The sequence below is a fragment of the Eretmochelys imbricata genome, chromosome 1, assembly GCF_965152235.1.
Source record: "Eretmochelys imbricata isolate rEreImb1 chromosome 1, rEreImb1.hap1, whole genome shotgun sequence".
NCBI classification, from domain to species: domain Eukaryota; kingdom Metazoa; phylum Chordata; order Testudines; family Cheloniidae; genus Eretmochelys; species Eretmochelys imbricata.
The window spans coordinates 173,445,946-173,465,084 of NC_135572.1; the positions used below are offsets into that span (position 1 = coordinate 173,445,946).

General features: G+C 38.2%; 1 protein-coding gene across 1 annotated transcript in view; it reads right to left on the bottom strand.

The window, feature by feature from the left end:
• NCAM2 (neural cell adhesion molecule 2) overlaps positions 1–19,139 on the bottom strand; it is a 258,887-nt gene that overhangs the window by 197,293 nt on the left and 42,455 nt on the right. The window contains exon 8 of the mRNA XM_077814938.1: positions 11,184–11,329. Coding sequence (XP_077671064.1) covers positions 11,184–11,329 — 146 coding nt within the window. The remainder of the gene's footprint in view (positions 1–11,183; positions 11,330–19,139) is intronic.

Consider the following 19,139-nt stretch of genomic DNA (forward strand, 5'->3'; position numbering starts at 1 on the left):
TTCTTCAGGTCTGGAAAATGTACTCAGAGGGTATGTCTGCATTGCAATTAAAAATCCATGGCGGCCCACGCCAGCTGATTGGGCTTGTGGGGCTTGGGTTAAGGGGCTGATTAATTGCAGTTTAGATGTCTGAGTTTGGGCTGTAGCCCAGGCTTTAGGGTCCTGCGAGGTGGGAGGGTCCCAGGGCTTGTGCTGCAGACTGAGCCCAAATGTCTACACCGCAATTAAACAGCCCCTTAGCCTGAAACCAGCAAGTTGGACTCAGCTGGTGCGGGCCAGCTGTAGGAGTCTAATTGAAGTGTAGACACATGCAGAGTGTCACAGCTAAATACAAGGTGGAACAGATTGTTTAGCATAAGCAGTTAACGCATATTTAAGGCAAAGTGGCCAGTTAACACCTCTCTAGTCACGGCAGTGGGGGCGGTTATTGTGTAGACTGAATATTCACACTGGATTTATGGTTTATTGCAACAATCTATAAACCACTAGCCCCTACCCACCAACTATGTTCTGTTCTTTTGTCTTCCGTTTCCCCATATATTTAGCTGTTACACCATAAGACAGCTTATGCCAACCTAACTCTGTAAGCATCTACACCGGGATTGGCAACATTTGGCCCGCAGCCCGCCAGGGTAAGCCTCCTGCGAGCCAGGCTGGTTTGTTTACCTGCTGAGTCCACAGGTTTGGCTGACCATGGCTCCCTCTAGCCGCGGTTCACCACTCCAGGCCAATGGGGGCTGCAGGAAGTGGCGTGGGCCGAGGGATGTGCTGGCCACTGCTTTCCACAGCCCCCATTGGCCTACAGTGGCCAACTGTAGCCAGTGGGAGCCGTGATTGGCCGAACCTGCGGATGTGGCAGGTAAACAAACCAAATGTTTGCCAAATGTTGCCGATCCCTGATCTACACTAAAATGTCACTCCCACTGATGCAACTTGCCTGCTATGCCGACTTAATAATTCCACCTTTTTGAGAAGTATAGTGTTTCAGTCGACGTAGCTTCCATCAACTGTTACTGCCTTTCAGAAGGTGTCCTACAAAGCTGACAGTTAAATCAGTGCAAGTGCTCCTGGTGCTGACACACACTGTCGACACAGGAAGCATACTGTGGACATGGAAAAAGCAATCTAATTACTCTGGTGGCAGTACGGCAACATAATTTAGGTCTACGTAATTCTGTAGTGCAGACATATCCTAAGGAAGAGTTTTGTGTAAGTCTGAAAGCTTGTTTCTCTCAGCAACAGAAGTTGGTCCAATAAAAGACATTACTTTACTCACCTTGTCTTGCCAATATTCTGGGACCAACATGAACACGGCAATATTGCATATAACACAGAGAAAGAAAAGTCATTTACAAGCTTCTGGAACTTTACTGAAAACATTACATGAAATATTACAACTCAAAGTACTTGACAGCGTCCATTTCATGTGTAGTTAGCACATTAGCAGAAAGATTAAATGGCTGACATCTCTAAACTTGAAATTCAACTAGACAGGATATATCCATTCCTTTTCATAATGTATTAACAAAATGTAAACTTTGTATTTAAGTAAGTTTAGAGATCGGGTCAAACAATAAATTAAATAAGACTTGGTCCAAACAAATAACTTTTTATGAAAAGAGAAAGAGAGACCCACAAACCTCAGAAAATAGCCCAGTAGTTAGAGCACTCACTGGAGGTATGGGAGCCTCAGGTTTAAGTCCCTACTCTGCCTGATATAGTCTGTCTCAATGTCTCCTGCTGGAGTATTTCTCTTTGTGTATATATTCATGGGGACACAGAGACACACATTAACTCTACATCTTGGTCGTCAGCACAGTCACCTGGGCTGTGGGAGAGCCAGGATCACATCTTTGCTTCAAATCGTGCAGCACAGGCCTTAAACTTGGGTTTCCCAAAGTTCAGGAGAGTGTCCTAGCCATAGGGCTGGGTGGCCTTTCTCTCTCTCTCCCTAAATTCCATCCTGGACCTTACAATCCTTTCCTGACAACGTTTCTTGTGGAAACTAGTATTTCCAGAAAAAGTTGGTTTAATCAAATCAGTATTTTACAATGAAAAATGTTCAGTCTAAAAATTCTTAACCAGCTCTACTTACTATTTTTTTAAAAGTGCCTTATTTCGAGTCTGAATCTGTCAAACTTAAACTTCCAGCCACTGGAGCTTATTATACCTTTGTCTGCAAGACTGAAGAGCTCTATATTACCAAATATATTATTTCCCAAGTTTGCACTTATAAATAGTGACAAAATCAGTCCTTAATTTTCTCTCAATAAGCTAAATAGATTGAGCTCCATGAGTCTTTCACCTCAAGACATGTTTTCCAATCCTTTAATCTTCTCCAAATGCTCTAATTTTTCAACATCCTTCTTGAATGGTGGACACCGGAACTGGACACAGTATTCCATAGCAGTCACACCAATGCCAAATAAATAGGAAATATAACCACTCTTCTCTTGGTTTATTTCTATTTATTCATCCAAGGATCACATTAGCCCTTTTGGCCACAGCATCTCACAGTGAGGTGACATTCAGCTGAATATCTACCATGACCCCCAAGTCTTTTTCAGACCCACTGCTTCCCTGGATAAAGTCCCACATCCTGTAAGTATGGCCTATATTCATTGCTCCTAAATGCATACATTTACATTTGTCTATATTAAAATGCATATTGTTTGCTTGCACCCAGTTTACCAAGCAGTCCATACCAGTAACCTATTATTTAACACTTCCCAAATCTTTGTGTTCTCTGCAAACTTTATCAGTAATGATTTTATTTTCTTCCAAGTCACTGATAAAAAAGTTAAATGGAACATGGTTTACAACCAGTCCTTACATTACACTATTACCTTTCTCTGCCAAACCTGTAATCTGATCAGAAATAAATATCAAGTTAGTTTTCTCAAAGTTCTGGGGTTGCTGCATCTCTGACTCTTTTGTGGCCCTCTTGAGAGCACCCCCATTAACATCTCTGGCCTCCAGTTGTCACCTCTCTTGGGGTGGGAACTCACATTCCTCTTCCTCTAGAATGGGGATGTAGGCTGCAATTTCTCCTGCCCTTCACTGTTATCACATTAGCAAGCCTGAGGTTACTTCAGCACTTGTAGTCCTGTTATCTCCCAAGGTCTATGACAGGTTTTACCAGTGATCAGCCAGACTTCATAAAACAAAGTATTTATTTACAACAAAAGCGTTAAAGATAAAACATAACTTGAAAACAATGAACAGCTTATATGCATGCCTGTCTTACCAGTTGTCACCCATCTTCTATATCAGGGAGCAGCAACCTTTGGACCACGGCCTGCCAGGCTAAGCCCCCTGGCGGGCCGGGCCATTTTTTTTACCTGCCGTGTCCGCAGGTTCGGCCAATCGTGGCTCCCACTGGCCGCGGTTCGCCGCTCCAGGCCAATGTGGGCTGCAGGAAGCAGTGCGGGCCGAGGGATGTGCTGGATTGGAATACCCCTAACATCTGGCTGATCCCACTGGAATACCCCTAACATCTGGCTGAGTTACTGAAGTCCTCAAATCGTGATTTCAAGACTTTACTCCCTCTTGGTGAAAGTCTCATGTCAGTTCTAAGACTGAGTGAATGTGATCCCTTCTCTATAGCAATCTTCCCATTTTATGCAATTCTCAATTCTTTGTCCGCAGGGACTCTTGAACCCACTCAAAACCAGTATATGTAACTTTCCACAAGGGGTGGTACTTCCGCAATCTTATTTACACATTTGGGGATTAACAGTAATTTCCCCCTAGTTAGGTAGTTTCTGATAGTTCATTCATACTAGGTGACTTTCTCTCAGTTGCTGCATTGCTTATCATATTTCAAGAAAGATGTTAACTCCTTCAGTGGGCAACAATGCAAGGTGAGAAGGAAAACTGACTCACATTTCTTTCATAAAATTAAATCAGATGACAAGATCTGTTTTTTTTTATAAACCCATGTTGATTGGCATTAATTATATTCCCTTTTTAAATTATTTATTAATCAAGTCCCCGATCATTCACTCCATTATATTTCCCAAGATCAATGTCAGGGTGGCAGGCATATAGTTACCCATTTATCCTTTTGCACATTAGCTTTCTTACAGTCCTCTGGAATTTCTTCAGTATTCCAAGACTTGTTTCAAACCAACACTTACAGTCCAGAAAGCATCCCAGCCAGCTCCATTAAAACTCATCTTCAGTTATCCGCCATTTGTTATCTAGCCAGATACACTCAATAACTCAACCTCATAAGATTTCTGGAGGCTGCCAGAGTCTGGAATGACTGAATGGAGGCCTAGAGGCTGGAAAAGGAGCTGTCTGGTTTGCAAAGGTCGGGACAGGTGTCTATAAATCTGACAAAGAGCTGCTGTGCAGCCAAGTGGGTATGGAGTAGACAGGCCCTAGAAGAACCACTAATGCACAAAGATTTTAATCTTCATCTATCATTAGAGGTAGATCACTGATAAGTCATGTTAACATGATTAACTAGGTTCAACGAAGTATGAGGACCACAGAGAGCAGCCAGCTACAATCTGTTCTATGATTTTTTCCCAAAAAAACATTTTGGACATGTCAAAGTTAGCAAGATTGTCAGCACCAAGAGATGATTTTGAGCAGACATCAGACACTAGCTTTCTTAAAAGAAACCAGGACCCTGTGATCCCAGATGAAAATGTTGCTTGTTTCAAACATCAATAAACTCTAATACTGCACTACTACTGTTGGCTATCCAGGAAGGACATGGGTACTATTCACAGGTCATGATGGGGACACTCCTGAAACTTTCAGAAGTTTAGACAGCCAAATTAGCCACTCCTAAAATAAACTCAGCCTTTGCTCCTCAAGATATTGACTTGCCTTTCTGATAGGTGACTACTCAGTCTAGGTCTGAGCAATGTAATGTATACTGTAGCAGGAAAACTCTTTAAAGAGAAAAAATGCAATCCAGTTAACTGAGTGTCAGGAACCCAGATTAACTAAATTATGCACCATCTGAAACTATGCTTCATAGATGCTATGACGGTAAAGGCAACATAACCTATCCTCACCTTCTGCATAGCCATGGCATAAGACTTCAAAACTCTTTACATCACAATTATTTGAACTCAACATTAAACATTTGCATCCGATGCTGTAGCATATTTGCTATCACTTCTTTTGTCAAAGATCTTCTATAAAGTAAGGTGATCTATGAGAACAAATCTTGCAGAAGGCATTCAGGCACCATTATATGTTGACAGTTGGGGATAAAAGATTTGTATCAAGTCCTACCAAAACATAAAATCAGTGGTATTTCAATACTCTTCGTCTCCAGGATGCCTGGAAGTTCAATGATCCATCAAACTCTGAGGGCAAATCATGAAAACAGGTCAGTGTCTTGACCTCAAATAGAGGAGGCAATGACTGGTCCATAACAAAGGTGTAATTTCCACTTTGCCAACATCTTGTCCCAACTCCAATATGAGATCCACAGAATCCCACAGAGTTCCAAAGCTAACCTCAGCCTAAGCCCAAAACAAGTGTATACAATTCTGGCATCTTTCACCTAAATCTCAAGTATAAACGTGGGTTTGGGTTTCTTAGTGTACTGTATGCAGCTTCTGTGGGACTATCTTTATCTTCTTTGACAGTTCCACAGAATGAACACTTTCCATTGTTTTACCATGCAACATAACAGTAATATGAGCGGTAAATATTTTAAATCATATTAAAATGAGATTATTTCTGCCTAACCCTTGTTTTATGTAATCCTTATTGTATGCCTAAAACATGGTTTAATTTCAAATTTACAAAAAACTCAAAAACATTTTTGGAAATAACCCTCCTTTAACTATAAATATAAGTTTTCAAGTACAAATCTCCAGGATATTTAAGCTAGTTAATTTAAGACTGAGGGATATCGTTTGTACTGTCTCCAAGTCTATGACGTCCAGCAGATTCTGTGAGTAAATACAAATAGGATTGTTTTATAATAGGTTGGTGAGTCATCTTCTTTTTTTTTTTTTTTTTTTTTTTGGTCTAAAGAGATCTAAGCTAAATTTATGAAACCAACTGAACTCCCAGAGTGGTGATGTAGCAAAAGGGGCTAATATATTCCTTGAATGCATTAGGAAGAGAGTGTCAAACTGGAATATGGAGACACTGTATTTGTATATGGCATTGGGGAGACCACTACCAGAATAGTGTGTCCAGTTCTGGGTCCACCCTTTAAAAAAGGATGTTGAAACACTGTAGAGTGTTCGGAAAAGAGCTACTGGAATAATTTGTTGTCTGCAAAACATGCCTTACACTAAGCTTCATTTATATACCTATTAAAGGGAAGGTTAAGAAGCAGCTTGATCAGTTATTTACAAAGAGAGGAAGCACCTGATTTTAGAGAGCTCTTTATTTTAGCAGATAAAGATATACCTTGATCTAACGGCTGGAAGTTCAAGTCAGCCAAGTTCAAACTGGAAATAAGATGAACACATTGGGGGACAATTAAACATTGACAACAGATTACCAAGGGATGTGATAAATTTTCCATCAAATGGAGTCTTTATTTGAAAGATGTGATGTTTTTCTTTAAAAAAAATGTTCTAATTCAACTGTAGGCTGGTGGGCTAGACGCAGCATTCACTGGGTGGAATTATATGGCTTGTATTATCAGGAGGTTGGATTAAATAACTATAAAGGTTCCCTTTTGTCCTTAAAAAAATCTATGAACAACTGTGAGGGTCAAACAGTGGAAACAACAGAGTCTGTCAAAAAACAAACAAAATCAAAACCAAGGAATATCTACGACTGCCACAAGCACTCTTAAATAACCCCTGTTGTGCCTACTTACTGCAGTACACGTTTTATCAGAAGATCTTAAAACAACTTAATCATGAACAATAATATTCCTTTATTTATAGCCTAATGATGCATTCTAGTCCACTTATAATGCAGGTACAGTTTTGGTTGGTTGATTTATATAGGATATACCCATTATATTTCCTTTGTTATGACTGGATTCTGTCCTGGTTATCCTTCTACCATGGCTGTAGTGCACTAAAGGGGTAACACGTTAAGAGACTCCTGGGATAGGTGGAAAACCACAAGCCTTGTGGGCATCACAGGCCTCACTACTGCTTCTCCACACATACCTTCAAGGGGCCTTTTGAATGACTAGTCAGCTATACAAGCTGAGGAATTAAAAAGGGACCACTTTTGGTTTCTCAGTATATTTTAATTGTACTGTATAACATACATGTCAATTCTGTTTCATAGGAATTGTAGTGGTCTATTTATATACTTTGAAAAAAGCAATTAAATATTTTAATGTAAAATAAAAATGTTATCACAAGAGTAAGCTACCTACCTGATAAGACTTTTGCGCTGTAATTACAGAACTGAACTGACTAAAAGGGGCAGCAAAAACTTGCAATAAAAGCCAACAAAGTAGATATTACACTCTTAACAGCATTTGCAGCTTAAGAATCTATTTATGAAGACCAAATTCATTGTCAACTCTGATATTTTAAAGAATTACTTTCGATAGTTTGAACACAAACATGTTTAATGACATACATTTGTAATAATATAGTTTTATCTACTTAAACGAGAGCTATATCTAAAGCCCATTTAACTCAATATGAGCTCTTTACATTAACTTCCATCGACTTTGGATTAGGGCCTAAGTGTCTGTGTAGTGTGTTAAATAATTGGTTTTTTTAAAATTTATATCTATATCTATACAACTCTCATGCTATTGGCAATTTTAATATTAATATGTTTCGCAATTTAAAACATTTTTATCCTCTAGCTTCTAAATATCATTGATGGAATCTACAGTTGTAAACACCCCCATGTACATTCAGAAACTTTTAGGACCTAGATTTGATTTGCAAATGCTGAACAAGAAGTTTGAATATTTATTTTCAAAGAGATGGTTCATTTAAATAAAAAATGCTGAGCAACCTTCAGATTTTTAATTTAGTCTCAGTTATTCATTCTCAATTAGAGATAATTCAATCAGATTGGAAAAAAAAACACTGTACAGCAGTCAAAACTCTATCCATGGCAGAATAGTGGATCAAATTAAAAAACCCCCACTTAGTAACGTTTTTTTAAAGATTACATTCTTCCAAAGATGAGGGTGCCAGACCCAGAAACAACCAAAAATATATGGCATGCACCAGTATTCTTCTTCTTGCTAATATTGAGAAGAAATAGTATAAGAGTCATTACTGAAAACTTTATTTTCTCATTCACTTTTAGCTCATCTAATAGCATGAAGTGGAACAAGCAGAACAAGTTAAGAACTACTTCCCAAGAGTCACATTCAAGCACATATTGGGTTGATTTTGTAGCCCAGAAGCCCGTAATCTCACTCATTATACATGCTTATTGACAAACAAACTTGGTGGAAAAAATGCTAAAAACGGTGGCATCTTCCCATTCTTTTTTAAATGAGAAACAGATGACTTGTCTGACAGATTTTACCAATGGAAAAATGATACTGTCTATTGAGAGACTTTAATCTGTAGCCAAATGTACTTCTTTTCTAGTACAGGCTAAACTGGCTAGTGATATAGTACTATCATTTCCAAAGGAAGGAAACAGCTAACTTTAAATAAATAAAGCTAACAGCCACAATGTCCTACTTGCTAGCAATAGGAGACAATAGATACAATTTTGCTAGAATCTTTCAATAAGAGAGAAATATAATTGGGATACATACTTGTGCCGACCATTTGTGAATGTGGTGCTGATGTGCTTAAAGCTATGGTGGTGATTAACCACAGCAGTCTATGTCAAAAAATGTGTTAAATTTAAAACTAGTGACAATCACATAAGTGTCCTCTATTTATATATATATATATATATATATATATATATATATATATATATTTTTTTTTTTTTTCAAAGGAATTAGAACTTTAGAAGTAAAGTCATAATATGCATTGGGCCAATGTATTCCAATATTAGCTTTTAGCCAGCAGAGATCAGTGACAGAGTAGGCTCACCTCACTTACAGTGCAGGTAGCTCCCTGAACTGACTAAATAAATACTACCCACAAAGCTGAACAATAAATTATTGGGCTCAATCCAGGAATTACTGGAGACATTTTATAGTCTATGCTATGCAAGTCAGAATTGTTGATCATAATGTTTCATTTTGGTGTTACAAGTAATGTATCTATAAAAGCTCTTTTTTAAAATAAACTCCTTTTTCAGGATACAATCTAAATGTAAATGTAAACAGATTCAGAGATGACACACCCTTGGTTATGAAATTTCCACCATGCCACTGTAATAAGGTTCAGATACAAGTGAGTTGGGGAAGGTATAAGTGAACTCCAAACTGAATAGCCAAGTTTCCAAGCTGGTGACTTATTCTCTGCCCCATCAAATATTGTCCGGATGAGCAATGAATGAAGTAAGAGGGACATTCAGGGGTAAAACCAAAAGGCAATTGTATAACCCTCTCTTTGACCTTTTATGTGCAGTATGTCAAGCACACAAAAGGTAGCTAAACTGAGTTTGTTCATCACTACCTTTTTAGATTGATGCACAATCTAAACAGAAAGAGGTGCAACATGTATCAATACTGACACAGAGAGTTTTTAACTTCCACACAATGTAATGAAAGCATAATACTGTATGAAATATAGGGAAATACTTAGGTCCAGATTGCTCAAAAAGTTATCAAGCTATTAATGGAATTTATTTCAGTTCACTGGCTGATATGACAAAGCTATCCCAAGGTATATTCCAACACCAGAAATTTTGCCCTTTGTATGCACAATAGAAGGATACTACCATAGGCAAAATTTAACCAAACATATTTTGGTTGGTCTTTTGCTTCTGTTTTAATGTATACTTCTTGCAAAGATTGTGATATAAAATTATATGTCCGAGTGCAAATATTAATTTATATGGTTTTACTGAAATGAGAATATCTCATCCAACCAGAGTACAGGGAGTAAAGGAAGGGCCTCAAGCAAAGGCCACTTAAAGTCAATGAAGATCTTTCCATTATTTTCTTTTCACTTTAGATCAGACCCTTGAGGAGGCAAAAATGTGCATTTTTCTTCCATTCATTAATTCTCTGTACTCTGTTTGGCTCTGGAAGAATCTGACTGGCAGAATCACTGTACAGTTATTTTTCAGTAATGGTACTATGAATACGGAAATATCTCTAACCTGAGCGGCTACTACAATCCATCTGCTCTGCTTCCTGTACTCAATATTCTCATTTTTGCCACCAATCAAGATGCCATCTCACTCCCTTCAAATGAAGCAGAGAAACTCCAAAATGTACATGAAAAAAGAAAAAAATACCAGAAAGCAAATAGCATTGTGGAACCACTGAAAGGGAAACTATTAAATATTTGACTCAGTCCCCTCCTGTGGCCCTGCTCCTGTTCCTATTGCAATCAGCTGGAGTCTTGCTTTTGACTTGATTAGGGGTAAAATTATGCCTTTTTTCTAATACCTCTCTGCCCTTCACCGCTCCCCTCCTGTACAGTTCTTGTTCCCACAATAACTGTAATCTATTTATGTTTTTGCTTATATCAGAAGAATCTTATCCTTTCCCACCCCATTCAGTTGTGAAAGAAAACATTGTAGAAACAAATGTATTGCAGTTATGGTGGGGTGAAGAGTCTTTCTGAGCTTTATGAAGGAAAGTTGGGAGCAAAAGAAAAAAAATGAGGATAGAAGAAAAGGAGGAGTAAAGAAAAGGTGCAAAGGTTTAGGCCAAAATCTTCAAAAATGTTCTTCATTTTGGCTGCCTCAGTTTTTGGGTCCCCAACTTTGGACACCTGCAGATTGATTTTCAGAAGTGGTGAGCACCTAAAGCTGCAGCTAAAGTCAATGAGAGCTGTGGAGAAAACCGCACCTATGAAAACTGGGTTCTACATGTCTCAAGATGGGCACCAAGAAATTAAAGAACCCAAAATAATCTCAAAAAGTTTAGTTTTAATTTTTGACAGTTCGACTTTTAGTAATTTGACAACATATTTTGTTTCATATTTTCATTTTTTTCATTTAAAATGTTAGGATTTTTATACCACAGTGCTATGACCTTGTACACATAAAGCATCCTCCAGTTCTAATAGAAGCCTATTAATCATTTTCTGCATTAGTTTTATACTTATTAAAAAAAGACAATACATATTTAGACTTTTTATCTCTAATCCTGTAGAAACATACATGAAAGGCTGCTTTACCTTGTCACCTTCAGAAAAAGTTATTCCATCGATGGCTCTTTTCCAAGTAATTTCTGGGACAGGTTCTCCTTCTGCCTCACATATCAGTGTTGTTTGACCATTTTCAAATGTGGTTTCATTTTTAAGATGTATTATCTGAGGCTGTACTGTTAAAAGTATAAATTATATTACTCATTGTGCATCAGAAACATTATATAACAGTCTCTTTTAAAATGTCCTTTTTGTTTTAAAATTTCATTCATGTTTAATCCATTGGGATTATCAGCAGCACTAACACAGCAAAACAAACTGCAAAGTGGGATTTATTTTTCAAAACAATGTAGGCCAAAATTGAATACAGACCTTGCATTAACAAGTTAAATACATCCTATGAAAACAACAAACAAACAAATAGCATTAACGTAATATTAAGGCAGAGAAATCAAGCACTCAGGAGTGCAGACATGAAATGTTCTCGTTGAAATCTCAACTTTATTTCTGCTTCTTTGTACTTATGCCTTAAAACACTGATATTGAAATGATCCCGAGTTTGAGGCCTGCTCTACACTCAAAATTTAAAGGTTTCAGACTAGCAGCCGTGTTAGTCTGTATCCTCAAAAAGAACAGGAGTACTTGTGGCACCTTAGAGACGAATAAATTTATTAGAGCATAAGCTTTCGTGGGCTACAGCCCATCCACTTCATCGGATGCATAGAATGGAACATATAGTAAGAAGATTATATATATATATACATACATACATACATACATACAGATACCTTGGAAGTTGCCATACAATCTGTGAGAGGCTAATTAGGTAAGATGAGCTATTATCAGCAGGAGAAAAAAACTTTTGTAGTGATAATCAAGATGGCCCATTTAGACAGTTGACAAGAAGGTGTCTAAATGGGCCATCTTGATTATCACTACAAAAGTTTTTTTCTCCTGCTGATAATAGCTCATCTATAGCTGACCTAGTTACTGCAACTTAGGGAGATGAATTACCTTTATTCACAGAAAAAGCCATTCTGTTGCTGTAGGAAGCATCTACCTATGAGACTGTAGCTGTGCCATGGTAGTACCTGTAGTGTAGCCATGCCCTGAGATCACTCTGATATTAAGACAGATCAATGTCCTATTCTACATTAACTTTGAATCAGTCTAAACCGTAGGGAGGAAAAGATTTTAGCCTGATGAATTTAACCTTTCATAACTGTAAAACTATTGAAATAATTTTCTCCAAACTGGGGCCCTGATCCTGAAGAGATCCATGCAGGCGGACTCTTGACAACTGGGAATCCACATGGATGCAAGGGTCCACATGCATGGACAACATTACAGGACCAGAGCCTGTACTTCTGCTAAATTATTATGTGCTAAAGCATCAGTTGGAATACAAGTCCCACCATGCTTGGTGCTGTAAAAACACAGTTCCTGCCTCAAAGAGCTTATTTAAAAAAGGTAAAAAACAAACACAAAAATAGACAAAGGTTGTGGGAAAGGGATATAACATAAACAAAGTGATTAAGATAAAGATGGTCACACATCTTGTTATTTCCATTTTTTCGATGTATTTATTCTATTATTAGGTTTTTGCTGTCTTCCACACACACAAATCATCTTGAAGCAAAGACTAAGCATGAAAAAATTTAGCCTGATAGTTGAACAGTTTACAAAGTAATGTGTGAGAAAACAAGGTTCCAAAATTATTTCCATGATTTCCCCTAATTATAGTGTTCAGAGTGGAAGCCGTGTTAGTCTGTATCAACAGAAAGAATGAGGAGTACTTGTGGCACCTTAGAGACAAACAAATTCATTTGAGCATAAGCTTTTATGGGCTAAAGCCCACTTCATCAGATGCATGCAGGCGAAAATACAGTAGGAAGATATATATATACACAGAACGAGAACATGAAAAAATGGGGGTTGCCATACCAGCTCTAAGGAGACTAATCAATTAGGTGGGCTATTATCAGCAGGAGAAAAAAAAACATTTGTCGTGACAATCAGGATGGCCCATTTCAAACAGTTGACAAGAAGGTGTGAGTAACAGCAGGCGAAAAATTAGCATGGGGAAATAGTTTTTAGTTTGTGTAATGACCCATCCACTCACTGTCTTTATTCAAGCCTAATTTAATGGTGTCCAGTTTGTAAATTAATTCCAGTTCTGCAGTTTCTCATTGGAGTCTGGTTTTGAAGTTTTTTGTTGAATAATTGTGACTTTTAGGTCTGTAACTGAGTGTCCAGGGAGGTTGAGGTGTTCTCTGACTGGTTTTTGAATGTTATAATTCTTGATGTCTGATTTGTGTCCATTTATTCTTTTGCATAGAGACTGTCCTGTTTGGCCAATATACATGGCAGAGGGGCATTGCTGGCACATGATGGCATATATCACATTGGTAGATGTGCAGGTGAATGAAACTCTGATAGTGTGGCTGATGTGATTCTGCTTTAGGCAACTTGCCTGTATAGCATCATATAGGATTTCCGCTGCATATCTAGGGACCAAAAGAAGTTCTCTTGGATGGCAATCAACTACCTTAATTACAAGACTATCCTTTCTCTTCTTACAATCCTTTGATGCATTATCTTCCCACTTCCAAACTTCCCACTTCCAAAGTAAACAAGACAGGGGTCCTCTAGCCTCATTCACTACACAATTCTGGTTCATTCTTGGAACACCATTGATCTCGTATATTACAAGGCAGGGGTTCTGTTGGAAAAAATAGTGTGTGATCATATAACTAAAGGTTGTACCTTCATGCATATGCAACAGCAGGCAAATTTATGGTTGTACTAGTCAAATTAATTTTAGCCTCTTTTATGTTTGAGTATTGGACTTTGCAACTTGAACATTCTTTTAAGAGACTGTAGTGTTTTGCACGTAGCGTTTTCCTAGTTTTTTAAAAGAAAACCTCAAATTGCATCCTGTAGAACCATACTGACCCTCCCATTGGTCCCCAGAACAGGCCTCTACCAATTGAGCTAAAGGAATAACCTATAGCTGCAATATGCTGTTATCTTCAGTATAAACCAGTCACTATGTAACACATTTTACTATTGGTTTGCACAAGTATTTGTTAGACAGGAGAAAAATATTAGATTGTATTACTGGCTTAGGAGGGGAATGCTATCCAGTGGTTACAAATAGCTAAACCAAGTACCCAGAACTACTTCAGGAAAGCAGTGTCACAAAGTGGGTGGATAATACATGCCTGCTTCTTAAAAGAAGTACTAGGAGGCCTTGCCCAATAACAAGAACCATGATGTGCACAGAAGTAACACCAGTCAGTGGAAGACCAGAGGCTAGAACTCATAATTTCCTCTTGGCCACCGACACAGCTCATCTTGAGCTAGCCCAATATTGCCAGCCATAAGAGTTCAAAATTTATGAGTCAAAGCCAAAAATGAGAGATTATAAAAATTATAAACTGCAGTGGAGGACTTTTTTCCCACTCTTGTCTCTGGACTTTTTACTTCTTAGAGGAAGTTCCCACTGCCAATATCTGTGTTTCCTTTCTGGTTGAAAATTCAACCTTAAATGTAAACACAAATATGCTCTCCTGCCCCACAATACTACGCAGAGGGTCAGGAGTTACTCTCTTCTAACTTCTATGGCAGGAGACATGTCATTCTATTGCTCTCGAAATTCTTGCTCTGTCACCCTCCTGCCTTCTTCTCCACCCACCAACCCCTTCCCTTCACAATCTCTTATTTTCCCACATTTTCCAAGTGTGCTCTCTTGGTCTCTCTATGCCTAAAAGTACCTGTGGCTGATAACGGGTGCACCTGATCAAGTGCTAAACATGGTCTAGCTGCCAGGCATGTCCAATATCAGTTCAGAAAACTGGGTTCAAACAAGGCTTCATTTTCTTCCATCCAACAGACTCTCTACCACCCCACCACATCCCCCTGTCCCTCTTTATTCCCCAGTCTCCATTCCTGATCCCTCCATATTCCCTATCAGTATCTCTACTCACATTCCTTATACCCGCCACATCCTCCCTCCCTGCTGTCCCTCATCTTCCAGATCCTCACATCAGTTTCATGTCCTGCATTTGAACATTCCCCTTTTCTCCACCTGGATCACATGTATAGTGACTAAAGGGCCACACTCTTTCTGAATGGCAGGATGGCTTTTGCCTCATTGGAAACAATGGGAGGTGGTGGTCATCTTTACTAAGCGAATCCTCAGGTTTATCAGCTAACACTGTAGGGAAATGGTGGCCATCTTGGCTGAGGGCAGCCTGTGGCTTTAGTCCCATTGACAATAATGAGAGATGATGTCCATTTTGACTAAGATCAAAACTGCATCTTTGAAGACAGACGAAAATCATGTTAAATCTTAAAATAATCCCCATCTACCACTCTCCTATTCCTTTTCTATAGGAAAGATATAAAGCTTGATGGTCATCAACCACAGAGCTAACCTTACAAATTGTACGTGCCCGCCTTTTGTAGAGGTTATTTGGATTAGCACATGAATATTTTCCTAAATTTATGCATGACAAACAATTCAATTTCCCCAAAGGGATGCATGTTCTAAACCTCACATCTAAAACACCTTGGTTTTTACAGGTTCCACTATTCTAAATTTCTTGAAGATCTTCTTCCAGTGGGTCACTATAAGAGGAAAAAATTCAGCTTGACGTTTTAGACACAAGGAGCTGACATTTAACGGACTAACCACTGATTAATCATGGAATATTCCTAGCTGACAGTTATTACTAAGAAGAAGGAGAAAAGCTTGAAAGGGAGAAAAGGATACTATTTCATTGCCCTGTTTTTATAGGCCATAAGATCATAATTCACTATTGACCAAAAGGTCTTCAATGTATTATGGTAGTTGGTTAACTTTTAGCTATACAGGTAGGATAATAAGATAGTATTTAAAAAAGAAGAGTACTATGTATTTATGCCACAGTGAGGTTCCAGGACTTCTGTGGATAGGAAAACTAGAACAGACATTTTAATATGTAAATGTTCTATTTCTGATTGGACAAGGGCATTCTCAAATTAAATTGATACTTTCTTACAATGCTATTAACCAGACAAGCAACCAATGGAATTAAATAATTTTGGTGCCAATCCAGACATGCCACTAATGAAATTATGGAAGTTTGGGATGCTAATCCAGAAAGGTTGAAGGTGTTATGTTTCTTCTGCTACAAATACTAACGCACTTACAATAAAATGTACTAACAAGCTGTGATCTTGCTGAGATATGTGTCTGGAATGAAAGAAGATTCAGGAAAGAAAGGACTTGCACGCAAGCTTAGTTAAAGTGAAATGTTTTATGCAGAAAACAAAATGGATGGTCCCCTGTAAGAAAAAAAAATATTACACAAATGGGACGCTAACAAAGAGACTAAACATATATCAGAGAAACAGCATTTAAAAGTAAGTAAATACGTCTGTTGTCTGAGCAATCACGGTCAGTAGCATTTTATCAATAAAGGTGACATTATTTCTCCAGAACATAAAGTTTAATGTACAGAACTATAAGTGTCCATCAGAAGTATTCATGGAAGATTATATGGAACCTTTTCTAATCTGTGACACTAGTTTCCATATATACCCACTTAAATAAAACATTGGGTTTGTTTTTAGTTTGCTTTGTTTTTTTCAGCTTTTAGAATTCAGGTTTTCAAGATTTTCTCTGCAAAAGAATTAGGGCTAAAAACTTTATTTATGCTTAAGATGAGATTTTCACATAATCAAATAACTCTAGGATGTGGCACTTTAAGAAAAATATTGGAAGATTCATAATAGAAATCACTAGACCTGGCAATACTATAATGTTGTTGTTGTCCTTTTCTTTAACATCTTCAAAAGAGCCCACAGTTTTACCTAGGGTCAAAAAGTTCCTGTAGGATCTTCAGACAAGGGGTTAATAAGACTCAGGATTAGGAAAAAGTTTAAGATCAGAGCCATTGCTGCTTCTGGAAAGAACTACCTCAAGCCAGCTAATCATGAAGATATAGCAAAACTGCAACCCCCTCTGCTTCCAGATGGATGGTGAGTTTGGTAAATATGCTGCAGGCCAATGAGAAGCCAAAGAAGAGGCAGAACTACCTGAGATGCAGGTTCCTGAGACAGCACTTTAGGTTCTGAGGTAATCAGGACTTACAGATAAACTTGTAAGGAAGGACTGACTTGAACAAGTCTATCTTGAACCCATGGGCCATGAGGGAGCAGTCTTCTTCTGAGCAATTCTTCAATATCAAATTAAAACAGTAGGAATCTAAGGCTTCCTCTTCTGAGAGCACTGATATCATTGTCTCTATAGCAAGGCATACTAGACTGTAATATGTTTTATTTCTTCTCTAGGAGAGAGAGAGAGAGAGAGAGAGAGAGAGAGAGAGGCAGAGGAGTAATAAGGAAGGCAAGAGGTAAATTTGAAAAATGTATAAACTAACTATGGATGATAAAAGATCTTAGCCAGCTCATGGAATTAGACAGGTTGTATTGCAGGTGGCACTTGATGCTGAGTGGAATGAATTAGGTCACAGGTAGTTAGAAAGATGCCTCCTACATGCACAGCCCTAACCACTGGTCCCCCTGCCTCTGGTACAGAACACTTTTTCTTTCTGGGAATGATAAATACCTGAAATTAGATTTAGGATATTGATAACTCCTGGGTGTGCAGAGTTCACTTTTCTCCTCTGTAGAATGCATGGAATTCCTCCTCTGGGTAGATCTGTAGTGTTTAATCAGGGAACTTCCATTGGGTATTGATAGGCCTCTTTTTCTGAAGTTTATTAACCAATTTAATACATACAGAGAAAACATTACCCACTTGCACTTTAGCCACTATAAAGTCTTCAATCAACATGGATGATAAGTCTGGAGGTAATGACGGAAGTGGGGGGAAGAATCATGTCCCAAAGCGCACATTCAATTTTAGAGCTACTGCAGCATATCTATTTATTCCTGAAAACCATGGGTAGCTGAGACTCCTTCTTGCAATATGTTGGGTTATGTCTAACAAAGGTAGAATAGGAGATGGTAGTTGTATCATCTCACTTGCCTGAAGAAATGGGGAGAAAGAAATAGCAGTAATATATTCTCTCCAACACTGTCATACGTCTCTTCTGCTGGAGGGCAATTGCCAGGAACTGTGTAATGGCAATGAAAGCTTTGCTAAATCTCTTGCACATTGAATTGATAAACACTGGCTATTTTATCTTCCTTTCAGGTATAACATTTAAGCAGCACTTTGTTAAAAAAAATGATAGATTTGGCAAAGAAAGTTCTATCTTAGAAAGTTTTGAAATGAACAGAACCAATCATTGAAAACAGAACTCCTTTGGATTCTAGTGTCTGTTTTTATTGGAGAACAGGAATTGAAATCCATAATCAACTCTCTTTCTTTCCCAAGACTTTGGTGTAAATGGAATTCTGATAAAATCAGTTGACAACAGCAAAAATGGAGGGGGCTGCAAACATGCAGAATGGCAGAATCAAACTGCCAAGTGACCTAGTGAGGTAACAGCAGTGATGTCTGTGAGCAACAAAAGAAAAATAATAGAAACAAAATTTAAGTCCTGTACCCAGAGAGGAAATAAGCATCCCTGATACAAAGCATGGGCACATACGTAATTAGAGTTAGTATTTTTTTATCTGGTCCCATTAGTACACTTACTTTAGGTAAGCAAATATTGCAGTCCCCATCTTTGAGAATTAATGATTCAAAGAAGGGGCTTAGGTCTGTATGAGAGGATGGAGAGATTTGCAGGAGTGCTCTAGGGGGTTGAGCTTTGTTGGCTGAGGCAGGGTTTAGCTGGTAGTTAGTACCTGTTCTCTTGTAATATATGTCAGGGCACCTACAGCTTTTGGGTAGTCACCTCCTTTTTATAAACACACAACACAGAGACAGAGATAATGGCCTAGACAAATAAAAAGTAGAACTATAAGGTAAGATTGAAAAGAATGAGGCCTGGGTTATGACAAGAAAGGAAACAAACAGAAAAATAA